We start from the raw sequence: 26,095 nt of genomic DNA on the forward strand, positions 1-26,095 counted from the left end.
GTGTCCGGTCTGCGCCCCAGGGTGTGTCCCCAGCATGTGTCCCCATGTCACAGCAGCCCTCTGTGAGGCGCCGTGCCCCGCAGGGGGGTCACAGTGGCTGGGCTCTATATTTTCCCCCTGGGGCTGGTGCTGCCCCAGTTTCTCATGGCGTTTGCGGGAGGAGCACCCGGAGGGAGCAGTGTGTCTATCCGGGGGATCCTGCTGCCATGAGGAAGATGAGAGCGCTCAGAGGTGAGGGGCTGGTGGGAGGTTGGGGGCTGATGCCTGCCGGAGGCAGTGCCCGTCCCAGCTGGGGGCTGTGTCCCTGTCCCAGCTGGGTGCTGGGGACTGCGTCCCCGTCACCTCTTATCCTGCTGCCAGGCACCTCTGAGAGGGCTCTGGCTCCATCCTCTCCCTGCCCTCCGTGGGGCAGCTGGAGACTGCTCAGAGACAACCTGGCCCGGATGGCTCTTGTTGGCTGCTCAGCCCCAGCCCTCCCGGCCTCTCCTTGCAGGGCCCCATTCCATCCCCTGCCCAGCTCGGGGCCCCCGCGCTGGACTCACTCCGGTGCGTCGCTGCTGTTCTGGCACTGGGGAGCCCGGAATGGGCCCAGTCCCCCCGGTGTGGTCTTCCCAGTGCCACAGCGTCGGGCAGAGTCCCTCCCCTCATCCCACTGACTGCCCTCTTGCCAGTACAGCCCAGCACGGGCTGTTCGTGCTGGGGGAGGCTGGGAAGATCCTCACCCCTCCCTGGTTCGAAGCCCTGCAGCCAGCAAAAGCGTTTCTTCCTTTTCTTCCAGCTCTCTGCCGATGCGTGCGTTCCCAGTCCAGACCTGCGCATCCTGAGGATGAAGGCAGGGCAAAGGGGACGGCTGTCCCTGCAGCCGTCACTACCTTTGCGGCTGTCGGGACTTCTCTGCTAAAGCAGCTGCAAGACCATGAGGTGAGGCGGTGGGGGGTGAGGGCTCCCTTTCCCCTTCCTCGCCTGGCACTCTCCCTCTGACCTCCGCCATCCCCCATCCTCAGGAATGATTTTCTAGGCTCCTGCAAGGCCTTTTACCCTGGTGGAGCCGATCTCCCTGTCTGGCTCTCTGCTAGTGTCAGAGGTGCCACGGAAGATCTTGCCGTTCCCCGTGGCTGTCCTGACCGATGCCTGCAGCTCGTGCCTCATGCCCAAGGCACACAGATGATCCGGGGGGCAGCCGGTCTCCCTGGGAACGAGGGCAAAGCAAGTCTCGTCACTCCCCTTTGTGGTCTGTCCCCAGGGTGACCGAGTGGAGACATACCGAGAGCTGGAGAGCGTCTTGCAGGGAGACGATGGCTGTTTGACGAGCGGTGTCGTGAACCGCCTGATAGCAGAGGTGTCCAGTGACATGCGAGCAGCCCAGGTGAGCTTGTTCTCTTTCAAGGCACCAAAGCGGCCTGCCTATGCCCCTGTTTTTTGGGGAAATACAGAGCAGCGCAGAGATGTTCCTCGGTCATTCAGACCCAGCGGTGGTCCTAAGGGAGAAGCTCTGGGGACTAATGGGGGCATTACAGAGAATTTGAAGAGGGGACACAGAAAGCTGTGCAGAGAGGTGGACTCGGGGTTGTTTCTAAATGAGCGAGAGCTGAGTTCAAGCTCAAGGTTATTTCTCCTGCCTTGAGGGAGCGCCATGGGAACCCACGAGTTCCACGGAGAGGCCCCAGGGGGGTCTCCTGGCATCTCCGCAGAGAGGGAGAGGAGGCAGTAGCACAGGGCTGCGCTGAGGCGGCAGACACCCGGCCCGAGCACAGCTGCCCTGAGGCGTCTTGCAGGGGAGACAGGGTCATTCAGCCTGTCCGAGTGCCTCAGCCTTTTTCTTGGGAGTGTTTAACCTGTGGCGCTTTTTCAGGGTGTGACAGATGATGTGAAGACGGCCGCTAGCGATGTCCTGGTGGCTCTGGCCCGCTCCCACTTCCACTTTGTCATGTCCGAGCTCCAGAGCCACCTGAAGGTCATGGGGAAGGTCCCTGATGAGACTGTGCTCCTCACCTTGGGCAAAATGGCCTGCAGCTACGGTATGGCACTCTCGGCATCCTGGTTTGGGGAGGGGTCTGTGATAACGGGGAGAAGGGATCCTCCCCCTTCCTAAATGTTTTGTGTTGAACTGGGGGCTATGAAGTTGCCGTGCCTCCTTGCTCCGTGCCAGGGCCGGCTGGCAGCTCTGCCTTACCAGCCCAGTCCCGGTTCCTGGAGGGTAGGAGCACATTGGAGGCAAACCCGTGGGGTCTCTTGCCCCCCGCTGTCCTCCCCATTTCCCCAAAGGGCTTTCCTGTGTCCTCCTTGGGGAAGGCAGCCCTCCACACACCCTCTGGCTTGTCCCGCGTAGCCCAGCAGCCCCAGCCTTGCCAGCAATCGACCCCAGCCTCCCGTGTCTCTCACTGACCCTCTCGGTCCCTCTGTCCCTGTCTTCTCTGCAGCTCTGTGGTGCATCCCCTTTGTGGGAATGACACTGCTCGCCCTGCGCACCATGCTGAGCCGGGTGGGGAGTGGCCGGATCCTGCGTGCCATCTGCAGTGGTGAGTGTCAGCTCCCTGGCCAGGGCCCAGGGGCAGGGGCTGGGGTGGCCTTTGATGCCTCCGTGTGATCTCAGAGGGAACGTGGTGGGTGTCAGCCCGCAGCGAGGTCAGGCCTTGGTGATCCCAAAGTGCTGTGAGTGTGCAGAAGGAGCGGGGGAAGCCTGGGAGGTTCCTGTGTGCAGGACGTGGCAGTGCTGCGTGGAGGAACTCCAGGGTCCCTTCCCATGGCTTCTGTTCCCCTGCTTTCCTCTGGGGTTTAAAGCCCCTGCACTGAAAGGGCGAGTATGTGGGAAGGGAAGGGCAGCGGCTGCAGTGGAAAATGCTGGAGGGGAACAGGGCATTGAGGAGGAAAAGGTGCGACGGGGAGAAGGAGAGAAACAGTGGGGTGATTGAATCCAGATACCTCAAGAGCACGGCTTGTCCTCGGATCCAGCTCTGGTCCTAGGCTGAGCCCTGCCGAGCCTGGGACTGCCCTTAAAGCAGGCTTGGGCGAGGGTGCAAGGAACCTTCCTTGCTGCAGACTCTCAGGTGCTCCCTTGTCCTTTCTCCTGGTGCAGTTCTGGAGCAATGGTCAAAAGGGGTCAATACCTACTTCTGCAACCGGGAGCAATGTCCCTTCCCTCGCAACGGGAAAGCGCAGCTCTGTGAAGACATTTACCCGGTCTTCCGTTACGCGGTGGTAAATTGGCTGGGCTGCGAGGAGGAAGAGGTGAGAAGTGCTGCTTTCCACGCCTGGGGCCGCAGCAGGGATGTCCACGTCAGTGGGTCCGTCTGTGCCCGGTGGGGTGCGAGCAGAGGCGGGCAGGGAAGGGAAGCGATCTGGGTGAGAAAGCACCCCAAGCCGGGAGCCTGCCAGCACATTGCCTGGGGCTGGAGGCTCCCTGGAGGGAAGCAGCCAAGTCCTGGGGCCTTTCTGCAGGGAGGGCTGGGGTACCAGCATGGGGAAATGCTCTCTCTCCTCTGGAGCGAGCCCTTCTCCTGCAGGGCAGAAGGGAAAGGGAAACCCCTCCCAGTGGGAAGGGCAGACTGGTGTCCAGGGGATGCTGAGCGCTAGGCAGACCTTCAGCCCTCCAAGCAGAGCCTCTCCCTTCCCTGTCCAGGACAAGCAGGCTGTCCTCGGGGCGGTGGCTGCCATGATGGGGGTCCTTCTGCATGAGGAGCAGCACCGAGAGCATGCCTGGGAGCAGCTCCTCTGGCTCCTGCACCAATATCAGGAGGTCCGAGACACCTCTCGGGTCACCAAGGTGAGAAGTCGCGTCGGGCCCGGCATGGCTGCTGGGGTGGGCCTGAGCGAGTGGCACAAGGCACTGGGGAGCTGTGGGGTGCCAGGGGGAGCTGGGCAGCCCTTCGAGAAGGAACAGGGAGAGCAGAGGAGGCCTGAGGCTTCCTGGGCTCTTTGGGCAAGAAAAGAGCAATGCCGGGGGGGGCGGGCAGGAGGGAGCCAAGAGTCCCCGAGGCTCATCTTCTCAGGAAGGGAGGCATTGGCACCTCCCTGGAGCTCTGTGTGCGGGAAGAGCTTTGCCCTAATGCCCAGGGCCACGTCCCGTCCCATCCAGTGAGGGGCAAGGTCTGACGAGTGGGAAGTGGTGGGAAACTGAGTTGTCAACACCGGGCTCTCTTCAGAGGAAAGAGACCCTCCCGATGCTGCTCTGAGGGGAGGGCAAACAAGAAGCCCCATGCAGGAGGGTTTGGGCTTTTCCCTGGGAGGTGGTGTTAGGGACTCCCCTTATCCCACATGTGCTGCGTTTCTCCCTTCCCAAGTGACTTTTGGTGGCTTTAGCCTCCTCTTCCTCCCCCGTTCTCTTGTAGAGCCTCATCTATGTCCTGGAGACGCTGGAGGGAGTTCAGACCCCAATCCCACAGGGCATGGCTGTTGCCATCAGCACGGCTGTGCACCGCCAGGTAAGGGGAGCCTGCGCCCTGCCACCGGCCTGGGGCCTGCACACCTGATTGCCGTGGAGGGGAAAGACCTGCCAGCTGGCAGGGAAGGGAAAGGCAGGACAGGGCAGGGCAGGGCATCCCTCCGCCAGGATTTGTGAGCTGGGTGCCACGTGGGTGCCACGTAGGTGCCTTAAGGCTGCAGGAGGCCTGATCCTGGCGGTTTGGAACGGGTCCAAGGGGCAGCCCGGTTCCCACAGCGATTTCCCTCTCAGCCAAGTCACAGGAGGACTCTGGGAGAGGAGGGCAGAGAGCACCGTCTCTTTTCAGTCCCCCTCAACGCTGACGCTAGTTTCTTTAAAACGGACCTTGTTCCCACAGCTCTCTGAGGTGACCAAAGAGCCTGGCCCGGCCCATAAGGCAGTGCTGTCCCGCTGCATCATTCTGCAGGGTAAGGAGAGGAGACTGGGCGATGCCCCGCCGTGCCATGGCAGCTCTCTCCCAGAGAGACCTCGGCGGTCGGCGGCAGCTGCCTGCTAATGCAGAACGCGATTTCTTCCCTGCAGCCCACATGTGCCCTGAGGAGACAGTCATGTTTCTGCACTCCCAGCTGAGTGGTGGGAGCGAGGCCGGCCGTGTGGCAGCCCTGGGCCTGCTGGGAGCGCTGGCCCACTCTGACGGTCAGTGCCATGGGCCAGAGACACGAGGCAGGGGTTGGGGCTACTGGGCTGAGAGCAGAAACGGGCTGAAAGTGGTACACCTGCACCCAAAAGGAGCTGCAAAGAGCAGGTCCCCCAGCTGAGCTGACGCCCTGTGACAGGGCTCGAGCTCTCCCCCGGCAGTTAGAAATGGTGGCACACCAAGGACGATGCTCCAAGCTCAGTAACACGGGTGGGCTGATGGGCGAGCGGGCGGGCTGGCACGCGCAGGAGCTGCTTGTACCCATGCCATTTCTCTCATGCTCTCTGTTACCATAGCTTTCAGTCCCTATAAAATTGCTGTGCCTCTAGAAACAGAGTTGCTCTGGGTGTGCCGCTGCCTCCTGTGAAGTCAGTCAGGCCCCGCTTTTCTGTCCCACTGGTGTATGAAAAGCTTGGAAGCTTCAAGGGATCCCTTCTGCCATCGGGGCTCTGCCTCAATGCACACTCTCTGTATCTCTTCCAGCACCTGCAACAAGAGAGAAGCTGCCCCAGGTGGTGGAGGCCGTGCGGTCGGTGTGCAACGACCCCAGTGCCCCGGTGAGCTGGTTTGGGAAGGGGCGGTGCTGCCAGGGCAGGCAGAGAAACCCTTTCCCTCGGGGCAGAGCCTGGCAAGGCCATAGCAGGAAGCAGCGGTTTGGGGTCTGACCTAGATGACCATTCCCTTTCCCCACTTCCTCGTGCTCCCCAGAGAGCTGATGGCAAGAGGTGCCGCTGCTGCTGGCGTGGGCAGGGCTGGGGTGCCTGAGGAAGCGCCGGCACGTTGCCCAGGTGGTGGGTGATGGCTCCTCACCGGGGAGAGCTGGCAGAGCAGAGTGGGGAGGTCATTGTGCTCTGCAGGGCAGATGCACGTCCAGCCTGGTGCTAAAGCCCATTCCTGAACCCAGGAGCAAAAGCTTCTGCCGTGCCCTTGTCATCCCTCCGCGAGCTACAAAGGCTGCCCCCAAGTGAAGGCAGCTTCCCTTTGGGTTTTGAACAGGAGGGTCGTAACCACACTCTCCCCCTGGCAGGTGCGGAGGGCAGTTCTGGAGTTCATCAGGGAGCTGCTCAGCTCCGGCTCCCAGAGCTGCTGGGCATGGGATGTGGTGGGGCACATCTTCAACGAGTTCAGCCGGACCTCAGGCAGACTGGTAAGGGCAGAGTGGGACACCCGGGGCTTCGGCGGGTGCCTGGACTGTGCTGAGAGCTCCTGCAGGCATCCTTGACCATGGAGAGCTCCATGCTGCAGGGCCATCAGCACCGGCACTGCCATCGGAGCGGCCTCCAAACGGCCATTCCTCCTCGTGGGTGTCTGTGCTGATGTTGGTGGAGATGTCAGTGGATGACGTGGGTTTGCACCTGGGCGTGCCACCCAGGACTGCGGGGCTGCCTGCATGCCCGACGGGCTGAGCTGTGTCCACAGGCACCTGCAGCAAAGCCGTCTTGCAAAGGGAGGGGCCTTGTAGGGACAGGACATCCTCCAGCCAATGCAGACAGGTGGGCCTGGCTAGAGGAGCTTTCTGTGGTGTTCTCGTGCTCTGGCCCTCCAAAGCACGCCCTGCCCATCCGATAGCAGTCTGGGGACCCGTGTCCCTTCTGGCAAGGGGACAGGCCATTTGGCGGTCCCTTTGGTGAGTGTTTCCAGCTGGGCGCCCAGGAGATGAAGGCTGGGGATGGCCGAGCCTCCTGCTGACTTGCCGAGGATCTTCCCTCTGGCTGGAGCTTCCTTCCAGCCAGGGGATCTGTGTGCGTCGCTTTGCTCCGGGGCTCGGGGAGGCTCTGCTTTGGGAGCAGGGCGAAGGAAAGGGCTTCTGCATTCTCCTCCACATCCGTTGGGCTGGGCGTGCCGCTGCCAGGGCTGGCGCCGAGCACGCCCTGCTGAAGGGCACGTTCCTCACCTGTTTTGGTGGCACAACAGCAGCATTTGGGCCCTGGGGGACTGTGCAGACAAGCAGCGTCTCTCTCTGCTCCCAGGCTTGCCAGTCCTTCCCAGGGTCCGGGAACTGGTCCCCGAGCTGGGTCCGGCTGTCCTTGTCCTCTGCTCCCGGCAGGTTGGCGCAGCAGCACTGGTGGGACCGTGCCTGAGCCTCGTCGGTTGGGAGCTGAGAGTAACGGGGGTTTTGCCAACTCTGTCTTACAGGTGGCAGGAGGCCTTTTTGCCTGGGAAACCCCGGAGGAAGGAGCTCTTCAAGCCCTGTGCGTGGACATTCTGGGCTCGCTGGATGTCTCTCTGAGAGGGATGGCCAAAGTAAGTTGCCCTCTGCCCTGCTGCTGTGGTCACTTCTTGCCTTCAGGGCATTTTTCGTTGCGCTTCCTCATGCCCTGAACCTCTCCCCTCACGTGCGCTGAATCAGCACACAAGGCTCAGGGAAACGCAGACCATCCTTTTTGTCTTCGAGCTGAGTGGAAGTGCCAGTGTGGCGAATTGCCTGGTTCTTCTCTGCAGCTCCTGTGGCCGAGGCTGCTGCAGTATGTGGTGCCAGCCCAGTACAGCGGCATGCTGATCCCGCTCTCCCGCTGTCTCCAAGCCCTGGCTGAGAGACGGGAGAGAGCAGGATGCGAAGAAGAAGAGGAGGAGCCTGATGCCGTGGACTCCCAGGAGCAAGGTAGGAGCCCCAGTGAGTGCTGCTGGGTTTGGCTGGGTGCCGGGCCAGTCTGTGTTTACACGTGCCCTGCCAGCCCTGAGCAGGAGCCCAGGAGAACCAAAGGCTCTGCTGCTGGGCACGAGGGACTCTTCCCTGCATTGCCTCTCGCCTGGCGCAGAGGCCTGGCTCTCCTGCTCGCAGCGTGCTCCTGGTGAGCCGGGGCTCGTTCCTGGCCATGCTGGAGCTGACTTCATCTCATGCTGGGCAGCCCTTGGGAGTCCCCCCCGAGGCCAGCGCTGTGGCAGCGCAGCTGCTCTCAGCCCTCAGCCCTCTGCGGGGGCAAGGGAGGTGCGAGGGGCAGGGCATGGCAGGGGCTCGTCGGTCACCCAGCCTTTCTTCTTCCCCGCAGCCCAGCTGCCGACTCCCCAGGCCCTGCTGGCTCGACTGCTGGTGAGTAACGGGGCTCTGAGGAGAGAGCTTTTCTGGCCAGGGGTGGTGGGAGAGCCTGGGGCAGAGGTGCTTTTGAGGCCAGTGCCAGGAGCCCGCAAGGAGAAGGCAGTGCGCCTGAACCTTCCTGGGCCCGTCGGGGATCCCACTCCTTTCTCGGGGCCAGCAGCACCCTGGGTGAAGCCATTGGATGCCCGCTGCTGGCCGGAGTGGCGCCGAGCTCCCAAGCTCCCTCCCGGGAGAAGCTGCAGCTCTGGCGGCAGGAGTGACCCTTCTCTCCTGCTCTCACCTAGGTGGTGGCGGCAGCTCCTCACAAGAGCGGCGAACGTGCAGTCACTGCATTGCAGCTGCTGCAGGCCCTCCACGGCAGGATCCACAGAGCCTTGGGGGCGGCGTGGGCGACCGAGATCCCCCTCCTGCTGCAGTACTTGGAAGGTAAAGCGCGGGAGGGGAGGGAGAGGCTATGGGGACAGAGAAGGGGCAGGGCAGCTTTCCAGTGTGACGGAGGGGAATTGTCCCCAGCTCCCCAGCACTTGCTCTGCTGCCTTTCCCCTCCCAGGGAGCCAGCACTGAGGCTGGGGGCAGCCGTTGATGTCCCCTAGGAGGGCAGGTCTTGGTGGCACCCCCATGTCCTGGCTGGGATGGTGTCTGGGGCAGGGACAGGACTGGTGCTCCTGGAGGAGGTGCAGCCCCTGGCTTTGGAGGGCCGAGTCCCCAGGCCAGGCCAGGTTTGCAGCATCTGTCCTTGGCAATAGCCTGGGAGGAGGGCTGCAAATGGGCAGAAAGTGGTGGGTCATTCAGGAGAAAATGTGTGTTGCCGGTGCGTGCTGGCACTCAGTGGTCGGCGTTGTTCTGGGAGCTGCAGTCAAGCAGTGGGGATCAGCTGCGGTCAGTGCGTCCTTCCCCAACTTGAATGCAGTGGCTCTGACAAACGCCCCTGGGCTCCCTCCTGTGTCTTTGGCCTCACAAGGGCTTTGGCGCAGGTGCTTCTAGGGCCTTTCTAGCCTGATGGCCTGGGACTTTTGGGAGGTCTGACCGCAGAGGAGACCACTGGGCTCTTCTTTGGTGTGAGCTTAAATAGCAGCAAGGGCTTTTGCTTCCTCTTGCTTTCTAGGAAAAACCGAGATCTCCCTGGACTCTGCAGAGTGGGAGCACCGTCTGCTTAAGGTATCGCATGCTTGGGGGAGAAGAGGGAGCAAACAAAATTGTGGGAGGAAGCTTGGGGCTGCCTGTGTAGGCACCAGGAGGTGGGGGCACCTCCTGAGCACCCTGCACCTCCCCCCACAGTAGGTGCCTGCCTGCTCAGAGGAGCTGCTCTCTGCACATGTGCCACGGCTGATGGCTAATGCCCTCTAACGCTGTGGCACACGCCTTAGCACTGCCTCCTCCTCCACATCTGGCGTGCCAGGGGGTCTCGCCTGAGGTGTTAGGAGAAGAGGGAGGCTGGAGAAAAGAGGGTTGGGTGGGGCAGGGGAAGAGACTGCCGTTCCCGGCAGCTCTCCCCCAGCAGTGTCCCGGGACATGTGAGTGTGGAAAGGGTCCTGGCCAAGGGCAGGGGAACACTCGGCTTCCTCTCCTGTTCCCCACAGTTCCTACAAGCGTCACTGGAGCCCATCGAGGACAAGGCTTGGACCGTGGGCCTGAGCCAGGAGCTGAGCCAGCAGCTGGGCAGCTCTGCCCCTGGTTCCTGGGAGAAGGTGTGTCTCCTGCCCCGTGCTGGGGCTGGGGCTGGGGCTGGTGCCGGTGCTCTGCCCATGCAGGCGGTTTTCACTGCTTCCCCTTCCTTCACCCCCAAAGGCACTTCCTCCTGGGCTGCTCCAGTGGCTGGCTACAGCCTGGCACCACGGCTGGCCTCGCCTGCTCCCAGGGGCGGTCGGGTCCACCTGGGGCCAGCCCTCTCCTGACAGGTCGAGCCGTGACCGCATCTCGGGCTCGGCCTCTTCTCTTTCAGCTTTTCCTGTACAAGGCTCTTGGGACAGCACTGGCAGCTTGTCAGGACCTCAGACACGTCCAAGAGCAGGTGCTGAGGTTCCTTCAGGAGACAAACCCTGTGGAGCTGTCTGAGGCCCAGGTGAGGTGATGCTCATGTCCTGAGCATCCCCTGCCTGTTCCTGGGGGAGAGGGAGGGCTGCTCCAGACCTCCTTGATTTCCCCGTTGCTGCCATTCCCCCCTTGCTGCAACGTCCTGCCTGGCCGTTGTCACTGGCTGCAGCTGAGTGCCTGGGCTGGAGCCGACTCCCTGTTTCTCTGTGGTTGCAGGGAATGATTTTTGTTGTGTCCCACGCTGCCAAGAGCCACTTCCACCTGGTCTTGGACACAGTGACGATGTTCACCGCCGCTTTCACTAGAGACTGGTTTTATCAGACTTCCATGGGCTGGAAGGTAAAGGATCCAGGGTTTTGCTGTTTGGCTTTCCTTTTTTGGCCTTATTTCCACTTCTACACCTGCAGCAGCCAAACCGTGGCAGCTGTGTTTAGATAAGCCCTCTTGTAAGAGCTCCCTGAGACCTGTGTTTCAGAGGGGATGTCCTGGCATTGGGGCCCCTGAGGTGTCATTGGAAAGGACGGAGTTTGACACCTCGTGGATCAGAGCCGGCCGGCTGGGGCAGCTGCAGCAGTTGCTTGCATGCAGCCACGTTGCCCGTGACTTAACTTCAGCAGGAGCTGGCAAGAAGGGGGTGGGCATGGTGCGACACTCTGCCCCTTCCCCAAAGCTGAGGGCTGGGAGCAGGAGCCTGGTGAGGTCTCGCTGGCTCTGCCCCCCACCTGGGGGCCACGGGGAAGCCTTTCAGGGCAGGGCAGGGCCCTGCAGAGAGAGCGGTGCAGCCTGGCCTGGGCGGTGGGCAGACTGGGCTGATCTGCCCACTGGCACGCGTAGGCTGCGCGTCTCTAAGCAGGACCGTGACAGGCTATTTCAGATACCTTTCCACAGAAAGCTTCCAGACAGCTCCCCAACCCCTCAAATCAGTGGTAAAACCACCAGCAGTGTGTGTGATGCTGGCTGCACCCTCCTCCTCAGTCCATGCGAGAACCCACGCTGTGGGATGGGAACAGCTCCCGGCCCCAGAGCTCGCAGCTTGAGGAGTAGCTTGGGGAGCTGCTGGGAGGTGCCCAGGTGAACGAGGAGCTGGTGAGGGTGCAGGGCAGCGGCCTGCCGCAGGAGCCTGCGGGAGTCCTGGAGCTGATGTCTTGGGGCATCTCTGTCGACACAGATACAGCGGCGGCAGAACACGGGGAGAGCCCAGGCCACTTGCGCTGCTCTCATGCGCACCTACAGCGGCATTGCGCTGCGTGCCCCCAAGGAGCAGCTGCTCACCTGCGTGGATAAAGAAATCATGGGCAACATCCTGCGGCTCTCCAGAGCCAAACAGAGGGTAGGAGCGTGGGGCGTGCAGGGGCAGGGATGCCTGGGTGCCCTCGCTCCAGCCCCTCAGGGCTGGGGCATACCGAGATGGACGGTCTCTTTCTAAAGATCCCCCAAGGAAGGGTTTGTCCTCAACGTCCAGACCCCAAACCCCCACGGGTTCCATGCTCCTCTTCCCTGCCTCAGCCCTTCAAAGAGTTCAAGGGGTGCTTTGCTCTCTTTGGCCTCAGGACTTGCAGCTCAAGCTTGCCTTGGTGCAGAGCATCACTGAGGTCAGCAGCGCCATCCGGGCTGTGGGCGACTGCGGCAGCTTTGAGCTCTCCTTGAAGCAGGAGGCGACGCGGACCCTGCTGGTGAGTGCCTGTAGCCGGGGCAGTCACACGGGGGAGTTTTGGGCTGTGCCATGAGGCTGCTTTCCCCAGAGGCACAATGGTCTCTCGGCTTCATGCGAGCTCCTGGAGCTGTGTCCCGAGCTGGTGGGGCCCTTGGGCGCTGGTGCTGGGTGGCTATGGCTGGGGAGCAGGGTCCCTCCTGCGGTGCCTTTGGGGATCCATGGGGGTGACGGGGCAGGGCCTGTCAGTGGAGCCTGTCCCCGGGGGAGGCGGGAGGGCTGTCCCGTGCCCCTGCCCACTGCCAACTGTGCGCTTGTCTCTCTGGGACTTGCAGGACTGGATAAAGGGGGAGCCCTGGGACTCCCTGGTGTATGGAGTGTTTCAGGCCCTGGAGGAGTTGAGGTGAGGTCTGTTCCCCAGGCTCCGGGGGCTCCCAGTGTGTCCCAGCCCCAGTGACCTTGAGCGTGGAGCCGGGAGCTGCTGGGGCTGTGGAGTGGGAGGGTGTTCCCCATTTCGGGTGTCTCCCGATGGAAGGGAGCCTCAGGGGTTCCTTAACCTGGGTGTGGGGGTTGCCTGCTGCCTGGGAGGAGGCAGGAATTGCTGGAGCTGAAGGCAGTGCTCGCTGGCATGGGCTGGGGATGTTGGATTTGGGGCCCTCGATTAGGAGGAACCCAGCTATGGTTTGAGCCACTCTGGAGAGGGCTAGTAAATCCCCTTTCTGTTTTCTCTTCCTTTTTCCTCTGGCCAGCAAGCTGAGGCCACCTCTGAGCAGGGAGGAAAGTCGCAACCTGCTGTCAGTGTGCTGCCAGAGTGTCTTGTCCTACCCTTCCAAGGAGCGGATGAACAAGGGAAGGAAGACAGTGAGGGCAGCTGTGAACGTGCAGGTACCCACCGGCCAGTGCCTGCCCACCTCTGGGTCAGGATCCCACCTCAGTGCGCCCTGGCAGCCCCCGTGATGCAGAACCTCAGCTCTCCTTTCCTCCTTTCAGCTTCTGCACAGGAGAGGCATGGAAGATCTGGGCCATCTCATAGAAAGCCTTCTGGAGGCAGAGGCCACCTCTGCCTGTTTTGACGATGTGGTCCACGTGAGTAGCCATGGGGCAACAGGGAAAGCGTCACAGGGGCAGGGAATCAAGGCCTTAGAGGGTGATAAGAGGTGGATACCTTTCCTATGGGAAAGTGGGGCTTTGGCTCCTCGCTCTGAGGCTGTGTGTCTGGCTGGGGCCAGGGCCTGAGCTGGGGGACAGGAGCGCCCGGCCACTGTGGCCTCAGGACAGGCAGAGAAGTGGGTCCTGCCAGAGGGAAAGCCAAGAGCCAGCCCTGAGCTGGGCGAGAGCAGCCTGGGGGAAGGCTGGAGTGGGGAGACGCTGGCAGGGAAGCAACACCTGGCTCAGGGCAGAGGCAGCTGGAGAGAGCAAGGCGGTGGAGGCAGCAGTGCCAGTGCTCGGTGGGGCTGGGGGCTGTGCCGGGAAGGGGCCAGAGAAGGAGGGAGAGGGAGAGGGATCTCAGGGAGAGAAAGATGCCTGTTGCGAGAGAGATGCACCCTGCCTCAGGTCCTGAAGGGCTGGCTCACCTCAGCCCAAGAATGGGAGCGGGAGAGAGCCCTGCGGGTTTGCGCCCACGTGCTGGGAGCTTGCAAGGAGCGGTTTGAGCTCATGGTGAGTAGGGACCCCCCGTGTGCCCCGGTGCCCCCTCCCCACCATTCATGGCCCCGGAAGGGAGCCCTGCCTGGCCAGGTGCTGGGTTTCAGGGCTCCTGGGATTATGGGGCAGCCCTCCTGCCTGCCCCTCTGCCCGGTCGCTGCTCAGGGAGCAGGACGGGCGGTAGGGGCCAGTGGGTGCTGGGGCTGCCTGCGACCCTTTTCCTGCCGCTCTCCCCTGCAGCGAGGACATCCTTGCAAGCAGTTTGGCTCTCTGGTGGGCCTGCTGGGGACTCTGACCAGCGGCTGCCTGGCCGCATCCTGCCAGAGGGCATGGGTCTGCCTTGGCTACCTTCTCCAAATGCAAGGTGAGGAGAGCGGGCGCTTCCCAGCCTTGCTCAGCCTGATCCTCCCTCCCTTCCTGGCTTGGCACCACCGGGATCCTGCAGGGCCAGGCCCCATCCCCAGGAGGGAAGGGGGAGGCAATGTGCTCCGCTGGTTTTGTGCCCCCACCCTGTTAACTCTCTGCCTCCCCGGCCATCTCAGGAAGGATCCCTGGGAAAGGGTTGCTGAGTCCCACCTCCTTGGGGCACGTGTGATGTTGGGTGGTCAGGGCCATCCCCACTGCTGTCTGAGAGCAGGATGTTGTCACTAGCGCTGGGGACTGTCCCCCTCCATGTCTGTCCCCCTCCACGTTCCAGGGAAGACAGAGGGTGGTCAGACAGCTTGCTCGGATGAGGTCCCTGACGTTTCAGAGGGTGCCTCCCCCCTTGCTCCCTGCCCTGAGCCTGGGGAGACAGGCAGCTACCCAGGCAGTGTCTCCAAACTCATCCCTGCCAGGGAAGAAGTCTCCTGCCGAGCACAAGAGAGGAAACCAATTTGCTGCCCAGAGCAAACTGGGCAGGGAGGAGGGATCTGAGCTGCAGGCCCGGAGCGTGCTGCAAAGGGTTGTGTTTGAACCCTTTCCTCTTCAGGCAGCAGGGTCTGCCTGTGCTGAGGAAGTCACAGGGAGGTTTCCCGCCTCCCAGAGATGATGGTGGCCTGTGCGGGAATAGGGGACACAGCTGCTGGGAGCAGAGGCCAGTGGCTGCTGAAACCCTGAAGCCCCAGCAAACAGTTCAAGGAGGAAGAGGGGTCTTTCCAGCCCGGGATTTGTCAGCCGTTTATCAGGCTCAGGAAATCCTGCTGCACTGAGTTCAGGAGGGCCCTGGGTTTCCCTGTGGCCTTCACTGCCGCCACTTGGGTTCTCCTGGCCCCTCTCAGTATCTGGGGCCAAAGGCTGGGTTTCTGGGTTTCTGCAGACGTGACTCCTCTTTTCTCCTGGTGTTTGTTCCAGCCAAGACCATGAAGGTGGTGCCTCAGGCAGATGAGATCAGGTGCCTGTGTGAGGAGCCGAACAGCCCAGACACCAAGACTCTGGCAGACAGCTGTGCCACAATAGCAAAGGTAACTGGCCCCAAAACAATGGGGTGGGGGCCCAGCTCCCGGACTCCTGCACGTCTCCCTGCTCCCCTCCAGAGTCTCTTGCTGTCTCCAGAGCGAGCTGTCCAGGACGGCTGTTGTTAGCAAGTAGCAGGAGGCTTTGAGACAAGACTGTCCTTTAGGCATGCTGTAGCAGATACTCTGTGTGTGTGTGTGTGTGTGTGTGAGAGAGAGAGAGAGTGCTCTTGTCAGAATACAGATTTGGTATATAAGCAAACAACATGGCGGGGAGACACTTCCAAATCAGTTACCTGCACCAGGTGTAAACAGCACTGTATGCACAGCGGGAGGATCAAGTGCTTGCCCCCTCCATGACTGCCAAACTAACAGTCCTGTCAAGTTTCCTTTCCTTTCTGAATGGCTGGAGCAGAGCTGTGACGCGGTCTCTCCTGTTCCCGACTTCTCTCCAGGCTGTTTGCAAATGCATCCCTCCAGCACAGGCCACGGACTTTCTGACTGCTCTCCTGGACAGCTTCCTGCGTGTCAGACCCACGTGTGTGAAGGCAGTGTGGAAGTGGGTGTTCGTCTTCCTGGTGGAATGCAGAAAGGAAATACTCCAGGAGGTGAAGGAGAACTTTTTTTCCATTTGACTTTGTCTTTTCTCCTGTTGGCTGTTGCACTACATACAGGTGCCCGTGTGCTGAGCTGAGGGGCTACTGATGGGTCTGAGTCGTGCATTAGCAACTGCTGCTGGCGTCTGCTCCAGCTGGTGACAAGGATATGGGCACTTCTTGTCCAAAGTGTCCCGTTGGTCCAGGTCCTTCCCACGAGTGAGGCAGTTATCACTGGGAGGCACCAACCTTGCCGTTCCTCCCCTTCCTCTGGGGTCGCTGTCAGTCCTCCCTGCCCTGGGACCCATTTCTTTCTTCACTGGTCCCCAATTCCCTCTACTCGGAGCTTTGCTGGGCACGCTAGGTTTTCCACAGGTTGGATACTTGTTCATTGCTCTTACTGCTTTCCCCGACTGTGGTGTTACCCAGCCCGCGAGGTGCTCGTCCCTTAGCGACCAGTTGCTGTCCATTTGTAGCCTGGGAGCCTCTGGCCTCATGCTGTGCCTGCCCTTTCAAGGCCTCTGTTCTCCTCCACTCGCGCTCTGCTGCGCCCCACTTGGGCTCTAGGGCTCTAGGGCTGGCGCAGCTCACTCAGCCCAGGCTAACTCCCCAGTGTGGCTGTCTGCCGCTGACAGAGGTTGTTCACAGTGACGGCAACCACGGGTTGCAGCTCACAGGATCGTGCCCAGCTGAGCTAAAGCTCACCCAGCTGTTAGGTGGCTGCTGTTTACAGCCAGGGCAGGGCGTCCCTGTGCCGTCCCTGCAGAGCCCGTGGCCGCTCCAAGCAGCGGGAGCACCGCAGCCGTGGGCTGCGGGGTCACCCCTTGCTGCTTCCCCAGGCGCAGAGCAGGTTGTGTCTGCCCCACGGGCCAGAGGCAGGCAGCTGTGGGAGAAGCTGGGATCTTCCACAGGATGAGGGACCTGGCTGCCTATTTGTCCTTGTCATGGCCACAGCTTCTAGCTGTGAAAGGCTCAAACAAACACCCCTTCCTTTGGGGGAAGGTCCTTTGTGCGGGGAAGGGGCTGGCGCTTTGGGAAAGGAGGGTAGAGGCAAGGAAAAGTGTCCCTGGAGAACTGGCTTCCCCGGGAAGGAGTCACGTGCTCTTACACAGGCCTTGCAAGGCCTCTTCAGGGTTTTGAAGAGCGCGTGTGGTTTTGCTCTTGCATTGCTACAGACACATGGGGAGAGTTATTCAGGTGTTGGGTGTGCAATGTGTCCGTGTCCTCTGTGTGCACACAGGGCACACAGCTGCTCATACGGTTGGGCCCAGGCACATGCAGTGACTGAGGCTTTGCGTGTGAGTGCGTGCATGTGTGCGTGTGTGTGCACACAGACGTGCAACTGCCAAGAGCACGCTCAGCTCCGGACGTGAGCCAGGGTCAGGCAGGGGGTGAGGTTTCGAGCTAGATCTGGACTCTGTGTCAAGGGAGCAGGCATTGCTCGTGTGCTGAATGACTGTGTCTGGGCCCCGCAGGAGGGGGTAAAGGATGCACCGAGCCCTTCTTTCTCCTCTTCTTCCATTCAGGTGCCAAAAATCCTGAACACCCTTTACAGCTCCATGCAGCAGAGCACCCACAGGCCCTTCTCTCTCCATGCGGTGTTTCTCCTCACCCGCTTTCACCGGGAGCCTGTGATCAGCAGTCTCCTCCAGAAAGGTCTGCCCATGGACAGGTACGTGCACTATCCACTTCCCCCACTGTAGTCAAAGAGAGACCCTGCAGCTTGCTTGCACCAGGGGGGTCCGGTTAAGCAGCAGGTCCTTTTTCTGCCTGAACTGTCTTGAGTGTTGCAAGACTGCGTGCTTGTGTCTCTGCTGTGAGTGGGGGGTTGTAAGCCCCATTGCAGACAAGGAGAAGGTCTGAGGGCGCTGCAGGACTGCAAGGATACGGGCTCATGGGTGAATGTCTGTTCCCTTGCAGTGACACGGTGGAGCTGTGGAGGAGCCTGGGGAGGAGCATCTTTGGGATTCAGGTCCTGAGGTGCTTAGTGGAGAAACTGAACAGAGCAGGAAACGACCGCCTGGGTTGTAAGCGGCCCAACCGTCAGACTGCTCTGGAGACTCTGACGGTATGTTCAATGGCAGACACATTTCTGCAGCTTTGCATCTGCTTTCTAACTCATACTCTGGCACGAGGGAGTCAGGTGCCCTTTGCGGATGCCCGTGGAGACTGCCAGGGTGCTGTGCTGGGCCGGCCTCAAGGAGTGTGGGGAGCCGGGACAGTTTTGTGCTCCTGAGCCACAGGGCTGTCACAGAAGTGACAATTGTGGCGAGTAACCCCCCCGCCCCAGGCAGGCCGGGGAACCCGGCTGGTGGGAAGAGGCCCTGCCTGAACAGGTGGTTCTTGGTCATGTTTCTCTGTAGATCACCCGTGCCATCTCCGAGGTGGTGCTTGCTCTGAGGAGCACAGAGGAGCTCAAGCAACTGCTTCCCCACCTCCTTCCCAGCCTCCTGAGGTGGGTCAGTGAAACGCTGGGCGAGGAGAGGCTGCTTTCCCCCGTGAGCAGCTGGAGAAGGCTGTTCCTCGAGGGCCGGGTCCTTGAGGAGAAGCCCTGCAGGTAAGGAGCTGAAGGGGCCGGCGGAGGGGTTGGCTTCAGTTCCCCTTTCCAAGACATGTGCGTTCGTGGGGCTGTGGGAGCACTTTGCCTGCCCCGCTTCCTAGATGTGCAAACCGGTCGTCGTGGTTGGTTTTACTTCTGCTCCTTCATGGAGAAATTCCAGCTCCCAGGCAAGAAGGTCTTACGCGGCTCGTACTGCGGACGGCTGTCATCTTGCCTCCTGCATACCCTTGCATGCACGATAGCATTGCACTCCTTCAACAGACCCGCGCTGTGGGGAGCATGGCTCTCACGGGCGCTGGTGTCATTCTTCGCAAAATGCTGGTGGGAAGAGGTATTAGGTGTTGCCTTGGTTATCGAGCATGGAGTCAGTCTAGGGACGTGGGTTTTCTTCTGCTTCAGTGGGTTTGGGGCACAAAGAAAATGCCAGTGCCGTTAGCTGCAGTCTTGAAGGCTATGGAGCATCATTTCAGGGGTAGTTAGCTCTGCTAAAGATAAATCTTCCCCTGATCTGTTGTGATTTGAGATTTCTTTGGTTTTGTGGTGGTGCTGGTTTTTTGATTGGCTTTGTTTTGTTTGACTGTGTTTTTATTTGTTTTGTGTTTTGTTTCTTTTGCCAGGCTTTTCCTTTTGGCTTTAGAGTTGGTGCTAGGCAGATGCATGGCAGACAAATGGATGCGGCTGCTCATGAATCGGGCAGTGTGGGCTCGCCTGGAAGACCCCCTGGCTCACCCTGAGGGGGTGTGTCTCCTGACCAGGTAAGAGCCCCAGGGAAATGGCTGCTGGGACCCTTCTGGCATGCCTGGGGGGACGTCCTCAGCTGAAGAATAGTGCCGGCATCAGTGCAAGTGAATTTTGGAGACCTGGCCTGTGGCCGTCCTGGGTAACTCTGTGTCCCTTGCTTGTGCTCCCTTGTGCAGCGTCCTGCTCCAGGCTGGGCTCGCATCACCCTGTCTGGTGCAGAGCCTCTTGCCATGGCTGGGTTCCCGCTCAGTTAACCTGCAGGTGACAGCTAGAGCTTTCTTTGCTGAGGTAAGGTGGCGGGGGGGAGGAAGGGTTCAGAGGGGTTTTACTGAGATACTGCTGCTTGGGATGTCTTTTTTTGTGGGAAGATCCCTGGGGAAAGGGTCCCTGCAGTGGGGCGGTCAGGGGAACGCCCGGCTGGGACCAGGTCCCCATGGCACTGCCTGTGTCATTCCAGCTCTCTCGGGACGGCAGTACGGCAAGGAGCCATGCGTGAGGCAGGCACTGGAAGAGTCCCTCTGCAATACCTGGCCGCAGCCAGCACCAAGGAGTTAATTAAATAAAGCTCATCACAAAATGCCTAGGGGGAAGCATATCTTTTTTTTCCCTGATGGCATCCTCGTGGTTGGTGGGACCACGTGTGGGTTACACAGAGGCTGGGGGCTGCCAGCTGCGTGGCCCCTCTCAGATCTTCCCGGGCTGGGGATAACAGAGTCACGCCGGGACAGACCCCAGAGCAGGGGTCTCCACACAGGTCTCTCCACACAGGGAGCCCACCAGCAGAGATGTGGTTTCGACCCTCAGGCTGTTGTGCACACTGCGAGCCCTTGCGAGCCTCTGGTCCCCTGTCCTGGGGGTCCCACACCATATGTGTGATCCAAACTGAAGACTCCGCAAAGTTTGCTCAAACACAACCCGTGCTCCCGCCTTGCACAGTCATGTTCCTTGACAGAGGTGAGGATGGAGCTGTAAGAGGGAGTCGAGCCCCTTCCTGGGTTGAACACCACGCTGAGAGGGGGTCCTGCTGTGGAAGGGGCACCAGCAAGGGACAAGGGGCCGGGGCCGGGGGTTGCCCCGGGCACCTGCAGTGCTGAGGGCTCCGGCAGTCCTGGGAGCTGAGTGTGCCAGGCATGGGGCAAGCAGCTGAGCTGGAGGTGCTCCAGCGGCAGGCATTTGTATGACGTGGGCTTGGAGGGAGCCGTCCTGCCCCACCGCTGCAGGGGGTCGGTCCCAGGCACATGTGAGTCCTGGCTCCCTGCACATCGGGCTTTGCACTCTCCTCAAATGGTCTGAGCCTCCTCCCAACCCCACAGAGCTTCTCAGCCCTGCCGGTAACTCCTATTTCCCCCCGACTTGCTGCTTGCACGGACCAGGCACGTTTGTTCAGCGGCATCTCCTGAAAGAAAGCAAAGGACCAAGAAGCCAGAGACACGGGGAGAGAGGTCCCTGCAGAGTGGAGTCCCTGGAGAGAAATGTCTTTGGGGGAGGTTTCTCATGTCAGGCCAGGCCAGGAGAAGCGATGAAACTGTGGACTGGGAAGGCTCCAGGAGGCAATAGCTCGAAGGGGCCGAGCTCTGCCTGCTAGCCTGCTTTATTAGCTCTCCTGACAGCGGTAACAACAGCAACAGCAACCACAACAGCTGCTGAAGACAGGCTGTTTACAGAGCATAGTCTCCTCTGAGCAAACACAAGCATAACTCTTGACACCTCGCTTCCCCCAAGCAGCCCCCTCCCGCCCCGCTCCTGGGAGAGGAACAAGCTCTGGGCCGGGTGGGGGGCTGGAGGGAAGCCTGTGATGCTGGCCGGGAGCTCCCAGGGGCCCCGTGACCCCAGGGGCCCCAGGCCAGCATGGCCCCAATCCTGTGGCCGTGGTCTCCCAGGGCACGGCCAGGCTGCACTGACCCATTGTGCCACACCACCTCTGTGGGAGGTGAGGGGTCCCCAGGCACTCCCTGTGCATGGAGGGCTGGGGGGGCCCAGGCTCTTGGGGTGCTGGGACCCAGAGATTGGGCTGTGGGACGTTGCCTGCTCTGGGAGCAGAACAGGCACCCCGGGCGGCTCGCTCACGTGTGGCTGTCCCTGTTGCTGCTCTCAAAACTTCAATCAAAAATCCCTCCAGAGGCCAGGACAAACCCCACTTCAGTTGTGGTGCCCCCCCAATGGCCAACAGATTTCCCTGCCTTCCCACCACGGTCTGACCCCGCCACCCTGAGCCCCAAGGAGCAGAGACGGGTGAGGGCTTTCCAGCAAGGAAGGAGGGGTGAGAGGGGAAGTTTGCTCATCCAAGGGCTGAAGGAAGGCTCTGGGACGCACGGGGGCTTCCCCACGCCTTGCACCCCAAGGTGAAAGGCCAGGGGCAGAGCACAGCTGGGGCCAGAGGAGCACAGCTGGAGCTGGGGCTGCCTGACTTAGTCAGGGAGGGAGGGAGGGAAGGCTGTGGGGAGGGATGTCCATGACTTTTTCTGGGAATGCTGTCTCAGAGCCCAGCCAGAACTAGGGCCATGCCTCCCCACGCTCCTTTGCCTAAACTTCCCACCCTTTGATACAGCTCCTTGATGCTACCAGCTGGTTTCCAAGGCTGGGCCTGGCAGAGGAGGGAGGAGAGTTGGGGTCGGCCCTTTTTGGCTCCTCAGGCTAGAGAATGACATCCTTAGCTGCATCAAGAGGGCAGGCGCGGCGAGAGGGATGATACTGGAACAATCGAGGTTGGAGAGGTGTCCAAGCTCAAGCTCTGCAAGCAAGACCAAAGCAAGCCCTGCCTCTGGTGACTCGGCTTCCCAGATCACCATGGGATGGAAGGGGACCCTCTGCTGAGGAGCTCTCATGGACAGATGTCCCCACCACAGACATGTACAACTCCTCCAAGGGTCACTCCGGGAGCCTCAGTAGAAGGCAGAGGCAGCCCTAGGCAGCACTTGGACTTGAGGGACAGTTCCTCTCCCCAGGGGGAGGTGCCAGCCAAGGAGCCTTTTCCTAAGGGAGCTGGACAGACCATGGAGGCTGTTACATAAGAAAAAGCTCCAACGTGAAGATGGCTTCCAAGACCTGCGCAAGAGAACTTGACCGACAGTGACCTGCCCTGTGCAAGAGGGTCTGCTCGTAGAAGAAACCAGACCAAACCGGCTGAAAGTGGCAAAGTTGCAACAAAATAGTGCAAACTCTGCTAATAAGTATGCATTAAGCACGCTTGCACGGGGGGTCGCGTGAAGAAATACTCAAAAGCGCATGGTAACAAGCGGTGTCATGGCCAAAGCCAATAGGTTATGTAAACTGTAAAAATGAATATCTGAGTAGTCTTAAAACTGTATATAAGGAATGAAGTGTAACATGGGGTCCCTTTGGGCTCCCAGCCGAGAGGCACCTTAATGCCGGCAATAAAAGCTAGTGTGTACTTCTGCTGCCTTCTTTCCGGTACCTGTGCACAAGCTAGGGGAAAAGAAGAAAATGTGAGCAAGTCCTTTTTGCTAACGATTTGGCGACCCAGGTGGGACTCTGTGGGTTTCCGACCTGGTGAGTGTAGCTACCACATACAACACAGCTGGCGCTGGGTGAGTTCACCCCATTGTCCTTGCGGGGTCCGTGTTCACCGGGAAGGTACTGAAACCGGGGGCAGCGTAAGTCATGGGGGGTTCAATAGGTAAGGAAAAACGGGGTTCGCCGCTGGCAGAAATTCTGCAAAACTGGAAGAAAACTGATGGTACTTCAGGACTCACTAAAGCTCGAAAGCTCGAGCCATAGTTCTCTGCCAGGATGAGGGGCCAGCTGAAACTCGGGAGGAGATGCCGTTCGAGCAGTGGCCCCTGGAAGGTTCGTCTGATATGAGCAAGCTGACTTTCCTGCATCAACGCTTGGAGGATCAGAAACCTTAGCAAATGAACTACTGCTCTTAGCAAATGAACTACTGCTTTGTCTGGGATAACTGGGCTTTTAAACAACCAGGCGGATACGGGGATTTGGCTAAGGTAAGACAGATGGTAACGCACCCAATGCCGGGAGACTCAAAGTCTAAACCCTACCCTCGCTCTGCTTCACCCTGCACCTGCTCCTGCTACTCCTCAGACCCCTACGCTGTACCCGCCGCTTCCTCCTGAAAATCACGCTCCTGCTTTGCAAGCTCCTATGAGCTTGCTAGTGGCTAGTCCGGCTGCAGGAATGCCTGTGGCAGCAGGACAGAAACCACCCCCTCCAATATTACATGCCTATGTTTATCAGCCATGGGCTCCAGGAGATTTGACTCAAGGGGCGCAACAGATGCCCTGGGTACGTGAGGACCCAGAAAAGGTTGCCCAACTCTTCTCTACAATAATAGAGGGACATCACCCCTCTTGGAGGGATGTTCAAGTGCCGTTGCAGCAAATATTTTGGTTGGGAGATAGAGATCGGATTTGGGAAAAAGAGAGAGAATTAGCAAGTCGTGATGGAAACAGACAGCCTTGGCCAAGCGTGGACCCTAATTGGGATTATAAGAATGCAAATGACCGAGCTGCCTGTGAAACAGCTTGCCATAATCTGGTCCTGGCAATAAAGGCTGCAGGACAAACCGGTGTCAACTGGGAAAGAGTTCGGGAAGTGAGGCAAAGATCAGAGGAACACCCGAGCGACTTCGGGAGTCGCTTGCGGCAAGCATTGTTGCGATACGGAGGAAGGACGGAAGGTGACTTTAATGACGAATTGGCAGTGAGTGCATTTGTCCAACAGGCAGCCCCAGACATTCATAAATACTTTGTGAAGCACGCTCCAGGATGGCAGGGGGAAAAAAAATCCACAAAAGATATTGTCTCCGGCAGCGTATGTATATGACGGTAGCTCATAAAGACCAAAGAAAGAAACGGAAAGAAGAAAGTGAGAGGAAGTGAGTATGTTGGCAGTAGCGATGGGAGGAATCCCGCTGACGAGAGGAAGATGAAGGAATAGGAGAAGGGGTGTGGGAACAGCAGAAGCAATGAGAAGAGGACAACTGGACCCAAGTCGTTGCGCACGCTGTAAGAAACCAGGCCACTGGAAGAGAGATTGTCCATTTTGGCCACGAATGACCAGAGGATTTGGGTGGGAATCCCCCTGTTTGGAAGCCGCCAAGCAGCGAAAAGGTTGAGGAGCTGGCAGAATTCACTCAGCACGACTCTCAACAATGACCGGAGGTGGGAGAGCCTGTAACCCTTGCGGCGTGCGAACCACTGGTAGGAGATCGTGCTCAAGTCGTGATAAAAGTCAGTAATCACACTTTAGAATTTCTGATAGACACGGGTGCAACCGACCCTATGCTAAATCAATACTGAGGTGAATTAAGTCAGGAGAAAGTACAAGTGCAGGGAACCGAGGGGCACCCGGTGACACTGGGGATAACAATCCCTTTATTAGTAGAAGTTGGCCCACATGCATTATACCCTCAGTTTGTGATAATGGAAGGCAGTCCAATTAATTTATTGGGGAGGGATTTACTGGAAAAATTGCAGGCAGGAGTTATGTTTGAAAACAGGGGCATAGCGTTGGAACTGCCAGAAGTCATTGCTCAGATAACGATGGCTGAGGACTTCCAAGCGATACCCCAAGAATTGAAAGATGTCCATAAGCCGCCTGGAAAGAAAGAGAGTTTCTAACCATCAGCGCGACACAAAACAGCACATCGAGAACAAAGTTTTGGATCTTCTACATGCTCTAGAAAAAACAAAACAAGTAGCAGTATTACACCATAAAGCCCACCAGCGAGATACTTCTGACCTGACTGAAGGAAACAATCTTGCTGACGGTGCGGCTAAGGCAGCAGCTTTACAACCCTTTGTGGCGGCGTGCTCCCCCCACCCCACCCACCCCCCCGCGTAAGCAACGACCACCAGTGGGGGTCGTTGTGGCTGCATCCAGCTTATGCTGGACTTCGGGAATGGGTGGCAACACAGTGGCCAAGGGCTGCCTGGAGCAGTGACCCAAACGACTTGCTGATATGCAAATACGACTGTAAGTCAATCATCTTACTCCATAAATAGTGGACAGCCCAGGGCCCGTTGAGCTCTCCTGCACGGCGGGATCTCCCCTTGAGTAAGGACGCCTCTCAAGGTTACTCCTCGAGGTTGAGAGGTTCCTTGCCGCAACAGATCCTTGGTAAGTGACTCATAGCACGCTAAACTTTGAAATCTTAGCTAAGTGATATAAAGGATCGGTTGCGCATATATAATCCTTTAGACATAAACCGTTGACCGAGTCTGGGACTACGTTTGCATCCAGCCGCACCCAGACTCCTCTCTGAGAAGGAGTTTAGAAAGCAAGGGGGTCCTTTCTGAACCTCACGACTCAACGGGAGAGTCTCCCTGGCAGTTTTGTCTGACCCTGTCCTCTATGCAGTAAATAATCAAGTGTACCTTGCCATCGAATCTTGTTAAATCACTGTCACGTTTACCATTGAACTTCATTAACTCACACTTTAACTCACTGTTTTCTATCAATAAAGTGTATTGTTGCTTCTCTCGCTTACCAGTGAAGTGCACTCTCACGCCATCTGCGACAGGCACCCAGGTTTAGTAAGAAGAATTTCTGCTCTGGCCCGGGGCTTAGTCAATGTGCAAATACAGTACTTATCCAGGTATGAAACTGAGGGTATCAGTTGATCCCAGGTGCCACATACACTGCACCTTCTTCCATTGTCTCCTGTCGATGAATTGATTTCCAGTCTCTTCCACCTCATCGCAGCTTAAATAACTGCACTCTGGCTGAGGGCTGACTGGGGGAACTTCTCAGTGCTTTAACTTTGCTTTGGGCTTGGTAGGAGCACGAGGCTTCATCCCTTTGGCTTGGCCCCCAGCAGAAGGTGGGCCAGTGGCAGGTTTCCAAGTGGTTTGGTGGAACTGAGCTTGTACCCCTACCGGAGATTAAAACCCGAAGAAACAAAAACCCAGAGAAACTGTGTTAGGAAGTAGCAGAAAAAAAAACCCTCAGGGATGACCAATGTTTAAGACACAGGGGTTTGGCATTTTGGAGACCAGAGCTCCCAACAGACATGCCTCTTCGAATAGAAACATCCTTTAGCTTTTGATCCTGACGGAACTATTACAGACTGCCCCCATCTCTACTTTGCAGTTGCCTGAAGCATTTGCTTGTCCATGTCCAGTTCGCTTCCATGCTTGCAAATTATGTTTAATCTGCAAAACAGTTAGTACTATAAACTGGCAGCCAAACGCCTCTTCTCTCAAAGACGTGAAAACTGCAGTTAAAGGTGACACAGGTACCATGACAGGCCTTCTGGTCTGGGTTAGGATTCAAAAAGCAGTGTCTTCTGAACCTCTGTTTTCCCACTGCTGCCAACAGCTGGAGAAAGGGTCTGGTTTTGATC

General features: G+C 59.1%; 1 protein-coding gene across 1 annotated transcript; it reads left to right on the forward strand.

Annotated features, from left to right (window-relative positions):
• The first annotated feature begins 206 nt into the window (after positions 1 to 206).
• LOC143170208 (maestro heat-like repeat-containing protein family member 2B) lies at positions 207 to 22,643 on the forward strand. Its single transcript, XM_076358302.1, has 33 exons — positions 207 to 231; positions 779 to 921; positions 1,244 to 1,366; positions 1,853 to 2,018; positions 2,421 to 2,519; positions 3,077 to 3,228; positions 3,620 to 3,763; positions 4,329 to 4,421; positions 4,779 to 4,848; positions 4,964 to 5,077; positions 5,562 to 5,635; positions 6,106 to 6,225; positions 7,215 to 7,322; positions 7,521 to 7,680; positions 8,069 to 8,109; positions 8,400 to 8,541; positions 9,221 to 9,273; positions 9,696 to 9,803; positions 10,058 to 10,177; positions 10,366 to 10,488; positions 11,318 to 11,479; positions 11,700 to 11,822; positions 12,136 to 12,203; positions 12,550 to 12,685; positions 12,791 to 12,886; positions 13,685 to 13,808; positions 14,777 to 14,886; positions 17,000 to 17,145; positions 17,394 to 17,541; positions 17,837 to 18,030; positions 18,651 to 18,788; positions 18,951 to 19,062; positions 22,524 to 22,643. Exons 1-33 carry the CDS (start codon positions 207 to 209, stop codon positions 22,641 to 22,643), a joined length of 3,855 nt encoding a protein of 1,284 aa, XP_076214417.1.
• The last annotated feature ends 3,452 nt before the right edge of the window (positions 22,644 to 26,095 follow it).

This window comes from Aptenodytes patagonicus, chromosome 22 (genome assembly GCF_965638725.1).
Source record: "Aptenodytes patagonicus chromosome 22, bAptPat1.pri.cur, whole genome shotgun sequence".
Classification (NCBI taxonomy): Eukaryota; Metazoa; Chordata; class Aves; order Sphenisciformes; family Spheniscidae; genus Aptenodytes; species Aptenodytes patagonicus.